This window comes from Ammodytes marinus, assembly GCF_949987685.1.
Source record: "Ammodytes marinus genome assembly, chromosome: 1".
Lineage (NCBI taxonomy): Eukaryota > Metazoa > Chordata > Actinopteri > Uranoscopiformes > Ammodytidae > Ammodytes > Ammodytes marinus.
This window is the reverse complement of record NC_137230.1, coordinates 10,613,416-10,632,531: the sequence shown is the minus strand read 5'-3', so window position 1 is coordinate 10,632,531 and position 19,116 is coordinate 10,613,416. Positions and strand designations below refer to the sequence as shown.

The 19,116-nt window shown below is 41.7% G+C and overlaps 2 protein-coding genes across 4 annotated transcripts in view; one reads left to right on the top strand and one right to left on the bottom strand.

Moving 5' to 3' along the window:
• Positions 1–439: 439 nt before the first annotated feature.
• lsm14ab (LSM14A mRNA processing body assembly factor b) lies at positions 440–7,754 on the bottom strand. 2 transcript variants are annotated; one of them, XM_080033002.1, is made up of 11 exons: positions 7,446–7,754; positions 6,488–6,651; positions 5,545–5,689; positions 5,056–5,250; positions 4,878–4,961; positions 4,664–4,690; positions 4,299–4,475; positions 3,847–3,994; positions 3,665–3,691; positions 2,992–3,229; positions 440–2,445 (listed from the first exon to the last, which is right to left on the bottom strand). In XM_080033002.1, the coding sequence occupies exons 1-11, from the start codon at positions 7,567–7,569 to the stop codon at positions 2,422–2,424; spliced, it is 1,353 nt and encodes a 450-aa protein (XP_079889128.1). In that variant the 5' UTR covers positions 7,570–7,754; the 3' UTR covers positions 440–2,421. The 2 variants fall into 2 exon arrangements, with proteins under 2 accessions (XP_079889128.1, XP_079889129.1); XM_080033003.1 differs by having other exon boundaries at positions 440–2,442.
• A 641-nt stretch (positions 7,755–8,395) lies between these two features.
• LOC307269227 (transcription initiation factor TFIID subunit 4) overlaps positions 8,396–19,116 on the top strand; it is a gene marked incomplete at its 5' end in the record, with an annotated part of 84,914 nt that continues 74,193 nt past the window's right edge. For both annotated transcript variants that reach the window (XM_080052104.1, XM_080052103.1), the window contains 2 exons: positions 8,396–9,890; positions 11,343–11,503. In XM_080052104.1, coding sequence (XP_079908230.1) covers positions 8,396–9,890; positions 11,343–11,503 — 1,656 coding nt within the window. The remainder of the gene's footprint in view (positions 9,891–11,342; positions 11,504–19,116) is intronic.

The window sequence follows — 19,116 nt, the reverse complement described above, 5'->3', positions numbered from 1 at the left end:
GGTGAGTTTTCTGAACTAGACAGTAAATGGATACTTTATATTCCAAATATTTCCAAACCGTCAGCAATATAGCCTATGCAAAAAAGTAAATATGTCTTACGTTTGGTTTAAATCTAATCGACAGTTTATTTTAGTAAAGGGTTATTTTGTCGCAGCACACATTTTAGCACTGCTAGAAAGGCAGGTATAATTTATTATGGTGAAACTGCGACGGTTAATGGAATTTAAATAACCTGTTTTTTTTCTACAATGACCAGTCAACACATTTGCTGTGAACAATTGAATGTCACATCAGGAACAGATTAGAAGTAATTAACATGATGACCGATGGCTTGAAATTAAATCGAGTGAAACTCTCATTTACATTTGTGGTTTCCCTATTATGTCAATTTCTTTCAAAATTTAGTAACGTGCAGATAAAAAAAATAAAACAGACATGTAAATTGTACAACTCTTTATTTTATGTAAAAACTCAATTTTGCTGATATTCCCAAGAAAACAATTCCTGGTTTACAATTCCAGTGACTGGAAGGAGTAACAAACTTATGAAAACATTTCAGATTTGAATTGTCCAGTAATACATTTTGTCTCAGATTTAATATTGCTGGTTATTGCGAAAGCCCATATAAAGTGATGCTTCCTACGGCTATCATGCAGCGATCAGCAATCGGTGCACTATCCAGTTAAACAGCACATTTTCAACTGGGCTTTTTTCTTCTTCTAAACAACCACAGCTACTGAGAAGGACAGAGTTTCACCTTGTAGTGCTATCAATACTTTTGAAACCTTCCAAGTCTGGAGGGAGAGCTGCAAAACAAATTCTCCAATCTGAAGGCAGAAATACTCTTTAAGTCCCTAAAGTACTAAACAAATCAGAGCCAAAAAGACAAATTATATCCTACCTCCCAACACCGGCACCTCATCCAGTTCTTGTCCCTTTGTTCACAAGTCAGTAAAAAAAAAAAGTAATTCACTCCAAAGAACAATCACATTGACAACAATGCAACAAGAGGAGCTACAAACGAGCCAGAGGGCCGATAAGTATCAGAAATGTCGGATTTAACATATGTTTTTAGACATCATTTAATCCATTTACAAGATTTCCAATTTTAAGTAAACAATCCTTACAACACTGCAAGTACTTAGTTCTGCAGTAGAACTGGCCGACTGTACAGACAGCGGACACAACGATGCAGAGGACACAACCATAAGACAATTCAAAAAGGATGCTGATAACAAAAGAGCTCGATTTAACAAATAGCTGTGTGTATTGGACATAGAGGTACTCAAAACGAGAACATGTGTACTTATGAGCTGTCAATTATTTTAGCTCAACAAAATGCTCACCTTTTGTTTTGGCAATAGTGGAGCATTTTTTTAAAAATTTAACTTGTTCAAGGTCACTGTGACCTCAGGTTCGACTGAATAAACTCAACATCTGAAGGCATTATTTAGTCATGGGTGCTCCTCGTTCACAAATCATGAGAAAGCTCTTTGTTTAGTCAACTATATAAAAAAACAGATCCAGGCAAAAAGTCTACAGTCAACAAATACTTCTAAAGCTAATGCTGTAAGCTCCATACACCAATCAGATGACCACTGCTTACTGACTTGCCCCCGTCATCAACAGGCCTGCAGATGTCCAGCAACAAACCGAATAGCAGAAACACAATTCAACTGATGTGGGAGGTTTGAGAGGTCACAGTATGGAGTAACTAACAATTCAAAATACTTAAATCACATTTAAAAAAAACAACAACTCTAAACTAAGTCTGTTTGGAGAGCCACAATTTGCTGGGGGGTACCAAGAAGAAGATGAGCCAGATATACATTCATTCATTACAATATTCAGTTCAGATTTAGTTCTTTTAGCTGGCTTTGATTATTAATGTCCCAAAAAAATAAATCCTGCGTACAAATACTTAACACATGGCAACCAAACTAAGTCAGTCTGAGCAGAGAAAATATGGTACAGCAGGCAATGCAGTGAATTTTGGTGCCGACATACATAATATCAAAAACTGAAAGAAAATAAAAATAAAGCTATCGATCACTTGAACTGTGATCCACTCACAGTATCATTGGGCTTTCTGCATACAACTTTCCATATCAAAGACGACTTCAGTAAGAAATGAACTTGATTGATGCAAAAATACAGATAACTCCAAAGCAAAGTATGTACACATGTTCTAGTCAATCTGGTGACTGGGGGCAAAAAAACAAAAAGCCTGTTTCTCTAAGTGGAGAAAGGGGAGCTAGCTGCACTCTCTCTCTCTCACCCCTAATGTAAAGCAGCAGCCGACCCTGCTGCTGGTGACTGAGAGGGTGTCTTCATTCTTTCTGTCAAAACCTTGAGAACTTTTTCAACAGGAATCATTTCATGATGTGGGCGCTACAATTATTTGTGGATCCATCGCAGTACTATGCAGCCACCTTGTTATCCTTCTGGGAAAGAAAGGAAGAAAAAAAACACACACACCACAAGATCAGAACAGCAATCGAGCTTATTCTTTTTCATAATGTGAGGAAGGGCAGGGTACCCCCAGGAATCTGCAAGACTTTTTAATACCGTTTTAATGAAGCTTCAAATTAAATGGAATGTCTACTTTACAGCAATATTGGCACAAGTAGGAGAATATAATAATAACCAATTCAGATGCCTTTTAAAAAAGGTACTTTTAATAAAGAAAATGTATTATAAAACTCAAATGAATATACGATAACAATAGCTCAGTGAAGTATGTGTATACTCGTAGTAGTGCCCCCTATATATTACCCCTCTCCCAGTATAGTATAGTTACCCCTCTCCAAGTATTTTAAAAGATAAAAAAAAAAGTTAAACCTTTGTAAAGGAAGTTCAATATTTTGCACAAAAAAATTCAATACGTAAAAATATAACTTATAGAATTTTATATTCAGTGCTTTTTTAAACCGTTTATGACCCTGTGGGTACCCTGGGAATGGCAGTTCAATAATAGTTAAATAGTTTACCCTGTATTCAAAATCAGAGAAATCGCGTCCTCTTCCACCTCTGAACCCTCCTCTGAAGCCGGGTGGAGCTCCCCGGGGTGGGCCGAAGGAGCCTCTGCTCATTGAACGGCCTCTGCCTCCGCGGGGCCCCATGAAGCCTCGGCCACGGTAACCACCTCTTCCTCGGTTGTACCTCAGTGGGATGCCGAAGGTCTCAGAATTCATTCTTCTCTCTTCTGCCCAGGTATTCCTTCGCTCCCTGATACACACACAAACAATTCCAGTGTTAATACACAGTCTAGGCTCTGTACACGGGTACGTATGTAAACAAGGGGGCCTATCATAGCTAGCAAAATGCCCGTTTACAGAGCCTATGGCTGTGTACTAACACTTTTCTACACAGTATGGACAGGTAGCCGATAATGAGATCTTTACAATAAGCATTCACCAGAATCGCTACCTAAGGTTGACAGAAATCCAAATAATATGTGTTTGTTTCTTTAGCTCAGTGTCATTTCAACATTGTGCATCATGTTGGTCAAATGTCTAAACTGTAATAAAGACACTGAGTAAAGATGGCCGGATAAAGTCAAAATAAATACGTTATATTCATGTACGTATTCTTCACAAGGACTTTTGGTCAGATTCAGCCGAGTTGCCTCACTCAAAACTGCTAAGAAAATAAGGGACTTACCTTGAAAATCCTCTTTCACCCGATTTACTTGAAGAGGGAAAAAAAACAAAAAAAGTTTTTCAGTGCATCAACTGAGTACAATTAGCCTGTTTAAACAAATACACCGTGGCTTATGTTCATTGAATAAAGTGACCTTTTGAAAGCATTTCACAGGTAATGTTGGAGAAGTATTTTTGAAATACCTTAAATCATCACAGGAGAGGTTATCAAAGAAGGACTTGGTCTTGTCATAATAAACCGAGTTATTCTCCTCCTCCTCAGTTGTCCCCTCAACAACTGGATGTTCTGGGTCAGCAGCAGCAGGTTCTTCTCCATTCAGTGGCTTGTCATCTGTGGGCAAGTTGGGAGGACATTTTGTTAACACTTGACACATTCATGGTTGAGTCATCAAATAAATATAGCATTACCATCAGGGCCAGGCAAACATGAACTAAAAACAATGCCGGGATTTGTAATGCAGAATGGTTTGGCCATAAGCAGTAACACAATTGAACTGGTGAAAAAGACTTGCAGATGGTGTCTGTGACTTATGAACAAAGTAAATCTGAGCAAATATCAATAAAAGCTAAAGAAAGACGTGTGTCCCTGCCACGTCCTGACACGTTTCCTATTGCTGCCCATTGGGACTCCTCACCTTTCAGTTTGAGTTTGTTCTGGAGCTCTTTGTCAATCTCGTCTTTGTTGAACTGGGCATTGGCAGTCTCAAAGTCAAAGTCCTCCTCAAACTTCATGGGTCCATCCCGGCGAGGATTCAGCTTGCCTCTGCTGCGGTTTCCTCTTCCACGGCCACGGCGCATGGACTGAGCCGCAGCTGAAAAATGACGAGGGAAACTGAGATCTAGCAATAGTATAACAAGCAACATCAAGGCCAACCTTTGCTAGAGTGTTGAGTTCAGTTTCTAGAACATCACAAAGTATTCAAATTGAAACCATTCCTTTAAAAAGGTCATGTTATTGCTATCAAGAACACTTTGTCAAAATCAGCTAATATCTACTCACCATCTACCTGTCCGTAGTGTGTGCGAGCTGAAGAAGAAGAAAAAAAAAAAAGTTGGGGGTTTTACATGTGTTTATGGACGATCAAGACACATTCTCAGGGTAAAACAAATGTCTTTAGCACAGTACAACTCATGTTAACACCACATATTATTAATACAAACCTGTTAGTGGCCGCCATTGAGCTTGTAAAAGTGTGGTACCTTAAACTAATTACCTGCAGCTTGATGTCTGTTGGGATCACGGTTTTCAACGGCACCATGTTCAATATCTGGTCGTGACACCTTCTGAATCTCAGGGGCTGAACAACAAGAGACACCATTCACCATCAATTCAACTCAAGGTTAAGTGGTCAAGCTTAAATAAATAACATGCATGAGTGTGTGTATCCTCACCTCTCCTCTGCTCCAGCAGGTCTGGGGGCTTCTGGCTGCCAGCTGTGGTGTTCACTGGTCTGGGAGCAGCCACTGCGCTCTGAATCCTCTGTCCTACAGATGTGGCTGGTGCTGGGGCCGCTGACGGTGGGGCCTGCACTTTCTGCTCCAAGGCTGGAGGTTTGGTTAAAGAGTCCAACAGGGGACTAGTGCGCCCTGCAGAAAATGCAATAGCATAGTAAGATTGTAACTCAAATCTTCTTAATAGCAAGGGGCAGCATAGTTTGTCTTACAGGTGCTGACAGAGACTGAGCGTTTGGTGATACCCTTGATGATAAATCAGGATGTGAATGGGACAAAATAGCTGAATAGTAGTATTCATACCAGTAAACAATGTTAGCTTTTTGTGCTTAATATAAATCATTGTGTGGAAATGGGAACCATTTTCACTGCTGTCATGTTATGGGAATCTGTACAGTGAATAGATTCATTATTTGAATGACTCCTTACCTACTGCTGCAGCAGAACCAAACTGCTGAGCTGCAAGTGGTGCAACCCCAAACTGGCTGTATGGAGGGACAGGGGCCCTGCTGAATGGAGCATAGGGCCCAGCCGCCTGGAATGAGGGTGGAGCATTGCTGGATCCAATTGACGACTAGAAAAATCATATAGAGTATATTGAAACACCTTGACAACACTGAACATCGCAAACATTTCACATCAATTACATGTGATATAATAATAAAGATATTCGTATACATTTATTTCAGTCCACTGACATGAAAAAACAACAACATCCACAACAAGACATGGATGAGCCCTTGTGGCTCATAGACGTTTCTGCAGTAAATACTTGAGACCGTCACTATCAAAGTTGCGCAAGCTTACGATGCGCCATCTACTGCGATTCTCCAGTTGTGTGTGAAAAAGCTACTGCTTTCCGCGAGACCGGTTCATATGAATTTGCGTTCCTGTACATATCACTGAAACAAAGCTTTTTCCACAGCACAAATTCAACCCATGACACGAAAAAAAACACAGGTGTAATGAATAGCACTACTGAGCCAGTTCCAAAGCTCTGGTAAAGTCCACGCTGGCACACTGGGGGCCATAATTAGCGTTATTGGATACACCTGGGCCTGTCCTGTACTGACATGTCATAATGTGTTCATTAAAAAGGTTTCTCGACCCTGAGCAAGTAATGACTACGTTGTGTTTCATCATACATTTGAATGTTGTTTGAAATATTTCTGTCTAAATACATGAGAATTAAGAATTAAGATTGGGTGAGATCTTAAGTGCATTGTAGCATTTTCTTAAACTGTGGTTACAAAAAATAAATAAAAATCACTATATTGATAAAGAATAATGAAGTTGCAAGACGTGGTTCCGTTTCGGCACAGCTTGTAAGTTGATATATTTTTTGACACAAGAATGCATACAAATGACCTACCTGAACAATGGCAGGGTCCTGAGGCAGGCTGCTAGTGGCTTTGGGTGGCTCACAAACGGTTAGGTCTTTTATATCACTTCCTCGGAATATGATGTACTCAAACACTTCCTCCCGAGGTGGAATGGGCCGCTCAGTGGGACGGTCTTCCGTACCAAAAGAGCGAACTGTTGGGAACATTCACAGGAGAATTCAAATTATTTTACACAATTATTCAGTTTTTATTTTAACAGAGTAGCTCTGTGCTTCAGGGCAGAGCCATGCATGGGGTAATATATCCATATAACACTTATTGTGTGTCATATAGTACAGTGTACTTTAAACAACAAAGAATAGTGAAAGACAATTTATTGTTTATACATCTCAAACCAGTTTTCTAAGAAATTGTAACTGTTAAACAGAAGAAAAAAACTATAGGCTAACTGAACCAAGGTTGTGAGTTCGAAAGTTATTTATTCACTGTTATACTGAACAGATGTTAAGGCGTCAAACAATGCAGAAGAAGAAGGCCTATTGAGTGATTTGTTAAGAATAAACTAAACTATTATTTTCCTGAACAAACAGGTCATGTTTCAGATTTAAAGGGTAAGATCTGATTTAAAATGCGAGTTCACACGTTCAGAATTAAGAATATGTAGCCTAACTTAGCCAATGACCTGATTTAAACTTCAATAAGGGCTTTATAATAAAAACTTGTGATCAACTTTTTATTACACGATATGCCACTTAATACTCTGCAGTAAGGGCAGCATATTTAACGTTAGCCAAAACATAGTAAACAAAGGAGGCAGACTTTCGTCTACGGTCTACAGCACCACTTAGCAATTAGTTGGCTACAAAGCGAGCTAGCAGAGCTAACTGCGCTGAAATAAATTTCACTTCTCCCTCACTCAATAATATAGTAAACAGGGGTTTAGCCATCTCTGAGCACTGTGGCCCACTCCTTGGTTACCAAACTTACCTTTAGCGAGAGCTACTGTCGAGTTTTCAGTGTCAATTGTGTACAGAATTCCTTCATAGCGAATCTCGGCCTTGGAGATTAGGCTAATTTTGCTGCCGATGTACGGCGTCCCTCCTCCGCTCATGTTTGTCCTTTGATTTATTTAACACACTCACGTCCACGGAATCTATTTTCTGTCAAACGAGAGGGCACACGTGTTGCTTTCAGAGATGTAGTTTTCAGACAGCAATACACGAAGATGTAACTTCGCCGTGAGTTCGAGTCGCTCGCTTCTGAACTGACTTCTACCACGACATGGCCGAATTCATTTTCCTTGGGCCCGCCGCTAAGGATGCTGGGAGAGAGGCTGTGCCACACAAGTTTCCTCCCCTTCCTCTCACTGCTTCCCTTTCTCATTAATTTAAACTGGTCATTTGGCTAAACTATGACAAACCCAGTAATATTGAGAGTGCACATGCTGTTTTTTCAACGTATTAAACATTTATGTAGGACACAAATAAGTAAATTAATCATAGTGTGCGTAACAGAGGTTTGAGATTTAGCCTTTCTATCATCGCGATATTACACATATGTCCATGCACCCTTCCCCCATATTGCAAGAAAAACGTTTTTAGTTGTAGAAAATGTGCATACCGCATAATGTATTTTTTACACGTCATATTCAGCGATGTAAACCCTAAAACTAAGATGTGAGACAGTATGTCACTGAATAAATACATACGTTTGGATCATTATGTAACTACATACTACGTAGTAGATATTACACAGTTATTCATAATAATTCTTTAAGTTGGACCTGGAAAATAAACATAAAAAATACAACTATGGATGCCCCCTTTGGCCCATAGCTCTAATGACGTCAGATTCATTCCCACAATGCCTAGTAACACGCAAGCGCAATGTAAAAAAAAAAAAAAAAAAAAATACAAGACAGTTATCTGTGATCAGAGATGGCGGGCGCCTCCGACCCCCTGGAAGATATGCTCTTTTCAGAGGTGGATGAGAAAGCTGTGAGCGACCTGGTGGGCTCGTTGGAGTCACAGCTTGCTGGCCAAAGCAACGCAGCGGGTAAAACAGACGAAAACGGAAGCGCTGGCTCAGTGGCCCCCGCTAACCACCACTTAGGAAAAACGCTACCAGCTCCAGTGGGCACCACAACACTGGAACGACAACAACAAGGACGGCGGAATAAACCCGAGACGCGACCACAGGAGGAGAGCAACTCTAAAGACGTTAGCCCGGATACAGCTGTCACTGCTGCCTCTCTGGGATTCACCGCTTCTTTTGGCGAGCCTTCCAGCACCTCGGGTGCCGCCACCGGTTTGAACGCCACTAGCAGCAGCGGTTTGCAATCACATGGAGCATCCATCACAACACTGACTGCATCTGGTGTGTCAACTTTGGCACATACAGCAGCAGCCAGCAGCATCAGCACCACATCCAGCCGGTTGTCTGAAGTCAGCCCGGACACAGGAGAGCCGTCGACGGAAGGTAACCCCCCGAGAAAACGCATCACCACACCGCGAAGGGGCGCCTCGGCTCGGCTAAAGAGTTTGAACGGTGCCGCTATAACAACAAGGAGGAACAGCAGCCCAGCGGTGGCCAAAGACGACGTAAGCTCCGGGGATCCCAGTGCAACTACACCAAACTCTACTACTCGACCGGTGACTTCCTCTATTAACACTTCGACGTTCACCTTATCCAACGCTAGCCTCCCCGTAGGTCAGTCGGCTATTGCGCTGGACCGGGGCACTCCTACCATTGCCTTGCACAGACTCCCCAATCACATTGTGGCGAGCATAGCCCAGAACGGCAACGGGACCAGTGTGTCGGCCTTGGCCCAGCAGCAGCAGCAGCAGCAGCAGCAGCAGCAGCAGCAGCAGCAGCAGCAGCAGCAGGGTGCTCGCATTCTAGGACCCACCACCACCACGACCATCACCTCATCCTCAGCTTCACATCAGGGCAACCACAGCAAAACGCTGCTCACAGACACCAGTGGAGCTTCCAAAGCAGCAGACGATTGTCAGTCCAAAATTGTAATGTCAAGCCAGTCTGGTTGTGTCAACTCTGTCATAAACACTGTCCCCAATCCCTCTGCGCCTTCTGTTGTCCCACCGCCACCATCAACAGCAGCAGCAGTTACAACCACCTCCACCGCCACAGTAACTCAGCCTGTGAGCTCTACCGCTGCTTGTTTGACAGGGGGTGTGGGGGCTGCGACCAGTGCTGTGTGTGGACCAGTTCAAACCACACCACTGACCAACACTACTGTTAGCATGGTCAGACCTGCTCTTGCCAGTGCCACCTCTGTGCAGTCTGCAGCACCCCGTCCTGGACTCACAGCAGCAGCACCTCAGAGGATGGTAGCACCGCAGCTGATTGTCAGACCGCCTCAACAGCAGCAGACCACCATTCAGCTGCCCCCGGGGTTTACCATCCCACAGGGTAAGGCTTTGCAGCAGCAGCAAAGAACGTGAAGGTGGACTAAGCGATTCTGGAGAATACTGGTTGTCAAAAATCACTTTTTTTTTTGTCTAAATCAGTGAATATCTCATCACAATCCGCCACTTTGTCCGTACTGTGTGTGTGCAGTCAAGACATTCCAGTGTTTGTCAGCAGGCAGGTTGCCAGGGTGGGCCCCCTTTGTAAACATACCCTGTTCTAGTTTACAGAGCCTATGCTGTGTATTTTGTTTTTCAGCACACAGCCAGTTCGAACAGGTAGCTGGAGATAGATTGTGAGGAGATATTCACAGGTTTTGAAAATAATTATTTTTGACGACACTCGTTCTCCAGAATCTCTAGTAACCTTACCTGAGGATGGGTTTGGTTATCAGTATGATACAATGCGTTTGGGAAGCTTTCCAGGGTGTCTTGTGAACATATTGCATGATGGGATGGCGCCTGTTGTAAAATGGATATAGCACTTTTATCCAGAGCGCTTTACAATTTTTTGCTCTCATTCAGTCATTCATTCACCAATGGCAGCGAGCCACCATCCAAGGTGCTGGCGTGTCCATCCAGACCAGTTTGGGGTTCAGTGTCTAGCCCAAGGACACAAGGAGCTGGGAATCTAACCGTCCACCCTGCGATTGGTGGACTACTCTGCAGTATTTGGGGAATGAAATGTTTCACTCATCACTGTCAGCGTTAACTGCCAAATCGGGCAAATTATACCAAGCATCCTCAACACAGCACCATAAACACAACATTCAAACCACAATTGAAAAGCTAATTTGAAGAATAAGGACACAACTTGCTCTCTCTCCATAAAATCAAACTTGTGATTTGTTGCACACAGGCCACTGTGTTTTTTATATGACCATGCAGTCACTCTGAGCCCAAGGCTTATGAGTTCACTCTCAATATAATCTATAATCATATAGAAATGTGACCATGGATGCATTCACACACCATATTATTAACCAAATGCTGCATCCATAAGCAGACATTTGACGTTTTCCATCTGCAACACGATAGTTCTGTCACTGAAGACTGTCACTAAAAATTCAAACGTGTGTAATTATCCTAATTGCATGTTATATGTTGTGTATTTATAGGGGGGGGGTATCCAATTAAAATGAACTGCAGTGCAATATTCCTTATGCATTGATTTATAAATAGAAGCTATACATTTGACTAAGACTTCTGTACTTGAGTTGTCCTGTGATATGGTTGTAACACCAGCCAATCAGAAATGAGTATTTTTAGTGTGCTTTGCAGCATGGTATACTATTATTCACCAGCAGTCACTGATCATTCATCCAGTGCACTTGACATACCCTCATTAATCACTTCTGTTTGTGTGTGTCCACAGTTTATATGCATTTGGCTAGTTTAAATTCTCTTAATGCCCTTCAGTGTTTCCTCTTAACAAATGTCCCCTGTGATTCTCCAGGCATGGTGTTGGTACGCACTGAGTTGGGCCAGCTGGTGATGGTTCCTCAGCAGGCTTTGGCACAAGCCCAGGCTCAAGCTCAGGCTCAGGCCCAGAACAACATCTCTCCACGCCCCGCCACGCCCACAACGGGAGCATCTTTCAGAGTGACAACGCCACAGGTGAGACTCTGCTACAGAAAGCACGTGATAGCTGCCTGACACCTATACACTTTCATTGAAACATGGCCGCTTGTTAGACCCGCGGATGTTATAAGTTTCCCACAAATGTAATAACAGCTGCCCACAACTATCATAGGACGTCCTTTCCCGCGAACAAAATAATTATTACGTTGTCAGGGATTTATTACGTTAGCAGGAAGCTAAATATTTCAGCTTTCAAAATTGTAATAACGTCTTAGAAATGTAGTAAATCACTAATATAATCAAAATCTGAAGCCTATACAACTTGCTATCTCTAAATGTCTTCATGGTAAGGGCTCAACCAACTCAGTAGTAGAGTCTTCTACCGGGAGGTGTGTGTCTAACCACTTCCCCGAGCTCTGGCTCCTCTCACTTTCTCAGGAGAAGCAAAAACAGCATGATGTCCCGCTAGCAATGAAAGAGTTACACCCAATACACAAATAGTTACACATACTTTACTGTATCAACATTTCATACGAAGGGTTCAGTACAAACTGATAGACCTAATATACAATCAAACCAAGTAAAGAATGTAACATATTGAATCACTGTAACAGCCGGCTATTACATAGTTTCATTCAATCAAGGCAACTTTATTTATGTAGCACATTTCATAACCAGACTCTGAAGTGCTTCAAATAAAAAAACATGTCATACAATAAAATGAAATGAGAAAAGAATAAAGAGTGCAAAAGTTCAAAATACAATATTGTTAAGATTAATACAAAGCTAAACGTTTGTAGTCTTGTTTTAAAAGTGGTCAAAGTTTTAAGGGATACTCTCTCCACCCACAATGTGAATATGTTTGCGCCGTACACACTTTATGTTATTGATTATGGCTTGTGTGTGTTTGTTCATGTGTCTGGGTGCCCTTCATTTATCTCTTGGACCATTTGTCATAGATCTCATCTTATCTTAAAACTGTCTGGATCAGTCTGGGTCAAAAAGAAAGCGTGAAAATGAGACAGGATCATATTTTGGGTGTAGTAACATCATGGACATATTATCTTCTTTTCCTTGTCCGGTACATCACACAGAGTTGTCTATTTCAGCCTGTGAGGAACACCAATATGACCTTTCTGAAAACCTTTGATTTCCCCCCCCCCCCCCCAAATATGATGTCACAAGGAGGAGACCAGACATGTATTTATTGTTTTTTTAAACAGAACAAACAGAGGACCAGAATTTAATCATACTTAATGTGATTTATAAGAACATAAACCATTTTTACAAGTCGGGGGCGCTCGTGCCGCAGTGGGTAAGAACGCCCTGCAGCAGACCCGGATTCGAATCCCGCCCTGGGTCAGTTCTCTACATTTCTTCCCCTCTTTGCCCCATCTCAACTCTGTCTTTACAAGTATGTCTAATAAAGCAAAAATGCCCCAAAAAATATATCTTTAAAAAATAAATAAAAACATTGTTACAAGTCAGCTCAGATTTTTTTTGTATTGGCACAACACACGTCCAACTGTGTTTTTCTGCCAATAATGCATATGACATCCTAACCCTTGTTTGGCAAATAGAAAGCCCTTAAACTAGTTTCTTTCTCTCTTCAACGGTATGCTTCATTCCTATAGAGTCAAATGTTTAACGGTGGTTCTATGCAGCACCATGGATACAATGAGGTCCTGGTTGTGAATCTCTGCCCTGGTCTGTTATGTTCTGGTGCTCCCACACCCACAGACTGCATGTTAGATTTCAGGAATACTATTGCCATTGCTCTTAAAGAGACACAGCCCTTTAAACTTAGAGTTGGTCCCCAAGCACCCACTACCCACTGCTTGTAAATAGTTAAGATGGATACATGGCAGTAAATATATTTTGAAAATAAATATGGAGACAGCATTGCCATTGCACACTGAGGAAGGGCGTCTGCTCCGAAACGTTTGTGTGGCAACTAAAGAAAGTAGTAAACGTGAAGTGCTGTCCTCACGTTTATTTCATTAGTTGTGCTTGTGAAAGATTCAGCACCCAGCTTTTTCATTGTGAGTTTTTTTTAATGTGAGTTGAGCGTCTTATTTCCTTTTTTTTAAGTAAATACATTTCTCCATATGTATCAATGTGTATTAAAGCTACTGTGATATCACAGTGGTATATACAGCTCCAATGGTCATCAACATGTCCCAGTGAAAAGGTCTGAATGTATTAGAACCATCTGTGAATGTGCTACCACCATTGTTAGCTAGTTGAAACAGTCCTGCTGCAACAAGTGCTTCTGAAGGTTACAAACAATCTTGTTCAGATTTAGCTGGAAGACGTTTTTTTTAAGACATCCAATATTGACAATTTGAGTCATTTCATGTCAGATGTTTCCAGTGGACATGGACTCATGTACACATAGAAAGCCAAACGTTCTTTTTTGCTTGTAAATAATGTTCCCCATGGAGGAGAATATTGTCGGTCCACGAGTCTATTCATTTGGTGATTTTCTTTTCTTCTCCAATTAAACTGAAGGATAAGATGTTTATTTAATGGCTGACGAGATTCTTGTAATTGTCCCGGGCAGATCCTATAAGAATCCACATCGGGCCAGACCTGGTCATATCGTAAAGGATTGGCTCCAGCTAGAATAAAGCAGATACAATGCAGACCTTTTCTTTACTGTTCTCTGCTGTGTTTTGTCCTGCTCAGCCTGCTAGTGGTGCAGCGCCAGTCAGCCGGCCTCTACACTGCAAATATTTCACTCCATGTCTGAGCGGAAAGTAGTGTGTGAATGTGAAAAAATTATATGGGCTCAACATAAGCAGAGACTTATGGCAGACTTTGATTTTGTGCCAAAACATACATATAAAAACAAATAAACTTTGACAAAAAAGTTTGTTTGTTAGAAATAAATCAGAGCATTTTTTCTTAACTTTCCGGGTAAATTGGACATGATACATCACTTTCAATGGACAGTCAAGTTATAAAGGATGGACTGGAAAGTGCCTGTTGTGGTGGGCCATCATATCAGATATGAGATGAGATGAGATGAGGAAAAACAGGACTGTAGGGCTGTGGACAGCTCCTGGTGCTGAAATAAGGCATTCAATGAAAATGAAAACCATTTAATTTGATGAAGCAATATTGTTTTATAACACATTCAATTCATCATTATTATTTAATCAAAGGAGAGCTGTGTATCAGAGACACAAATGAGATTAAGATTATTATTATTGTCTCTAGCAGCAACAGAAAATAGTGGCCAAACATTGATATTGTACATACACCAACCAGTTTTCCTAAATGTAGCTTTTCCATTGAAACCAATAAATAAAACCCACCATTATTGGAATCCACTCCACTTGTAAGCCTTTGCTGGTTCAGAACAGCCCAACATGTTTCAGCCTGTTGCTTACGTCAGGGTCATCACAATGGAATCTTCATGGAATACACCTTTTTTGTTGCATTTTATCTTAAACATTTTTAAGACACTCACAGTTTGAATGTAAACACTTTGTAAAGTGTTTCTGTAGAATGCCATATTGAATGTGCGCATGTTGTATTAAGACATCCTATAGTATCTACACATCTTGAGGCTTGAGCTTTTTGGATGCACTTCTCTATTGTTCGGGCACTCCCCTTTGCCTCTCTCTGCCAGTTGAGGAATGTGATTGGCCTGAAGCAGCGTGGCCATGTGCCCAGCCCATCTGTGTGTGGGTGCCCCAATGGCTTCTATGCAAGTGTATGTGTGTGTGTGTGTGTGTGTATGATTGGTGGTCTTTCAGTTTTTCTTCTGCTCCATACACATAATGGTTGGAGTGTCGGGCATGGCCGGTTTTGTGAAGGGCCTGACGAAGGCCACAGGCTGAAAGGCGTTGGTCTGACGCTTAAGTTGTTCTGTGTAAACTACAAGTGTCCCTTTTCAATGCAGCTTGGAAGTAGGAGAAGTTGGGCCAGAAATCCCTACTTTGATTTTCTTTAACCTTTGAGGGTACCCCCAAATCTGTACTTCCCTACACATAGTAAGTCATTACCCCTGTTCCACATGAATGACATTCATATTAAAGGTGCAGTCAGTGATTCTGGAGAATGCTTGTATTGTCAAAATCACTTTTTGTATAAGTAAGTGAATATCTCATTCTCCTGTTGATCCGCTACTTACTTAGTCCTACTGTGTGTGTGTGTGTGTGCTGAAAGAATACACAACATAGGCTCTGTAAACTAGCATTTTGCTAGCTATGGTGCCCCCTTTTGTTTACATTCCCTTTGTTTTAATATCAGTTTACTACAGAGCCTAATATGTGTATTATCACCATATTTTATCAGTGAGGAGATATTCACTGATTTTGACAAGAAGGGTTTTTGACTACAATCGTTCTCAAGAAATTGCTGACTCCTCCTCCTGGCAACGCCCTTGACGAAGGCACTGAAACCAGAACACTCTAAATTATTAGGACGATTTTAGTGCAGGAGATGGCTACTTCATTTCATGTGGAATTGAAGGCATTTAGTTGTAGTAGGGAAGCACCAGTTACTCGGTTGTTTTAATTTTACCCAATGCAAAAGGTGACAACCCCTCAATCCTGAATGCTTCACTCATTTGAGCTCCACATAATTTCTGTCTGTATTATTGAAACAACTGGTGACCTTTGTCAACACCAGTCCCGCTGTTTAAATTGGAGAAACTTTGATTAAATTATTGTGGGTGGGTACACAGTGTTGATGTTGGGTGGGCCCCACCACCTAATTAAATGAACAGTTTATCTGTAGAGCCAAATTGGGATGTGATTAATATGTTAAACTGTGTAATTATAATGAATGAATATTCTTGATTATTTTAGGTATATTAAACTGAGATTAATAGGGTGACTTAATGTCTCAAGGCTCCTTAATGACTCCATTGGGGCCACTCATCAAATTTTAAACAAGCCACTGAATCATTAATTGGAGTTTGCTTATTATCACCTGTGGATACATCATTCATGTAAAAGCTGGAGCGTGTGCGGCTGGGTCCACACCTTGGGAACTTAATTGCTTTTAATAGATGAGATTAGTGGATAGTTTGTCTCTCACAGCTTCTCTGTAAACGGAGGAGGACAGCTGAAACATCACAGATTCTAGTGTGTTTTTTTATTATTATTGTGTTATCTTATCATTGACCTCAGAACATCGGACACATGACATATCATCGCAAGGGTTGATTTGTTCACATTGGCATGTGTATAGTAGGAATACATATTTAGAATAGGAAGAAAATACAATAAATTGCATTAACAACTCATTTGTTGAACACATTTGATTCCTTGCAAATGCATTTCATTTTGTTGTATCCAGAGTTTAGGTTCTGCAGTTTTGTTCAGTTCATCACGGTGGGACAGTTGAGATGATAATAGGTAGGTTTTAATACATTTTTTTGAAAAATCAATTGGTCTAAAATGCCAGGGAATAAATACAAGAATGCTCACTCTTTTTTATATATATTTTTTTTATTTTGAAAGTGTTAACAATGTCAAGAGGGAACTGGGAGAAAAAGTTGGCACTTGTTGTCGCTATTTGCCTCTATGAAAAATCAGACTACCAATATCTATCTCCTATAGACTTGCAAATACTGTTCTGAGATCAGTATCTCTGTCTGGCCCTTTCAGCATGCTGTGTAGAAAAACACCATTCATCTTGAGCTGTAAGTGGTTCAATTTAGCTTGCAGACAACTCAGTAAAAGTGGCAATTTATTCAAACTGCAGCTCAGGTACTTAGAAAAATACTAAACACGCATCCATTAATAACAAATAATGAAATGCAACTGGCTATTACATAACTCTTGGTTAAAGTCAGATTAGGGGTTGGCAAAAAAAAAAATAGCTATCAACCACTCGAGACAGAAGCCTGTTTTTCATTCAAGGCTTAGTGCTCGGTTTTATCCCCAAAAGGGAAGACCTAAGTTGTTATAGCTACACTCTTTGTTCTGGCCTCTCAAGTGAAGAGGCCCTCTCTACAGATCTGGGGTGAATATTCATCATATCACTAGCTGTGAGGACAAAAGACTGACACAAGAGGGCAGCATTACATTGTCTTTTTTTTCAATTTGGCTAGACTTCCCCCCCTGTGTTCCTTCCTCTGTTTATAAAAGGTGTCTGTGAGATTCATAGGAGAATAGAGGATTAACATGATGTGGGCTTAGTACCATTAAATCAGACATAAATGTCCATGAAATATGGCCTGAAGAAGCAAACACATACACAATGACTAGCATTGTGCGCTGGATTAGTGTGGATAATATGTCATACATGGCTGCACAGCTACAGTAAAACAATTCTAAAATACATACACACATCCCTTTGGCAGGCCATACGGTGTCAATCATTCTCTGACACTGTCCATCACATATCACCTACACTACTGGCTCCATAGACATAACCTGCACATCAGTTACACAACTAACCCCCCCCCCCCTCCCTTGTCTGCCTCATATGCCTGCCAACCTGTATCCATCCTGACGCCAAACCGCTGCTCAAAAGAGAGTCGCAGTTTGTCATCGCCTCTCACAGTCACACCGATAACAGGATAGCGGCGTTGCCATCTCGACAGGAAAAGCAGTGGCGGTGGCGGTGGCGGTGGCGGTGGCGGGGAAAGAAAATGAAAGGGAATGGTGTTTATTCCCAGAGCTCAACCCCTCTGTCGGCCTGTCACTCTTCCCACATGACCCTGAGGGGAGAGGCGGAAGGCATCCTGAGCTTCCTTCCTTCCATACCTGTTAAATCATTCATCATCCAACTGCCTGATTATTTTAAAAAGCTAACAAGGCTTTGGTTTCTTGAGTGTGTCTGTGACTGTGTGTGCATGTGTGTGTGTGTGTGTGTGTGTGTGCGTGTGTGTGTGAGCAACAGTGAGGCATAGCTAGCGGTGGGATGCACCCCGTGGCTCCCAACAGCCCCCCCCCACTTTACCCCAACTGCCAACCCCAACCCCTCATCCCTCACACACCCACTTCCCCCCCAAACTCCTTGCTACAATATTCTTTTGCATCTTACCAAACTTTTTCGTGAAGGGGAAATTCCCTCCCCCTCTTTCTAATCCTACTTCTTCTCTATACGCTCAACTCTTTCTTTGCCTCTCTCCTCCTGTCCTTGAAGCAGTTGTGTGTGTGTGTGTGTGTGTGTGTGTGTGTGTGTGTGTGTGTGTGTGTGTGTGTGTGTGTGTGTTTGTGCATTTCTTTCTTTGTGTGCGAGCGAAATGCAGTTAGGCACGTGCTTCAACATGTGTGTCTGTATGCCAGTTTTACTGTACGTGCCGTCTCTGTGTCAGTGCTTGTGAAGTAGATGTTTGTGTGTGTGTGTGTGTGTGTGTGTGTGTGTGTGTGTGTGTGTGTGTGAGAGTGATTTGGCCTGTCTGTGAATGGAAGGCTGTGTGCCAGAGGTTGGTGAGAGGCCCTCTTGGGTTGTCCTGACCCATGGACGGGATACCAGCCAGGAAGTGTGTGTGTGTGTGTGTGTTATGAGCCACTGACTGGGCATTGCTGTGGTGTTGTGGCAGTTGGCACTCACCGCCAAGGCCGTCCCATTTGCTCCCGTGCCTTTTAACACACTAATAAACAAACCATGAGTCATGACAACTTTCAGCCCCGGTCTATATGAATGTCTTTATAAAAACTACTGATAGTCTTTGCGGTTTT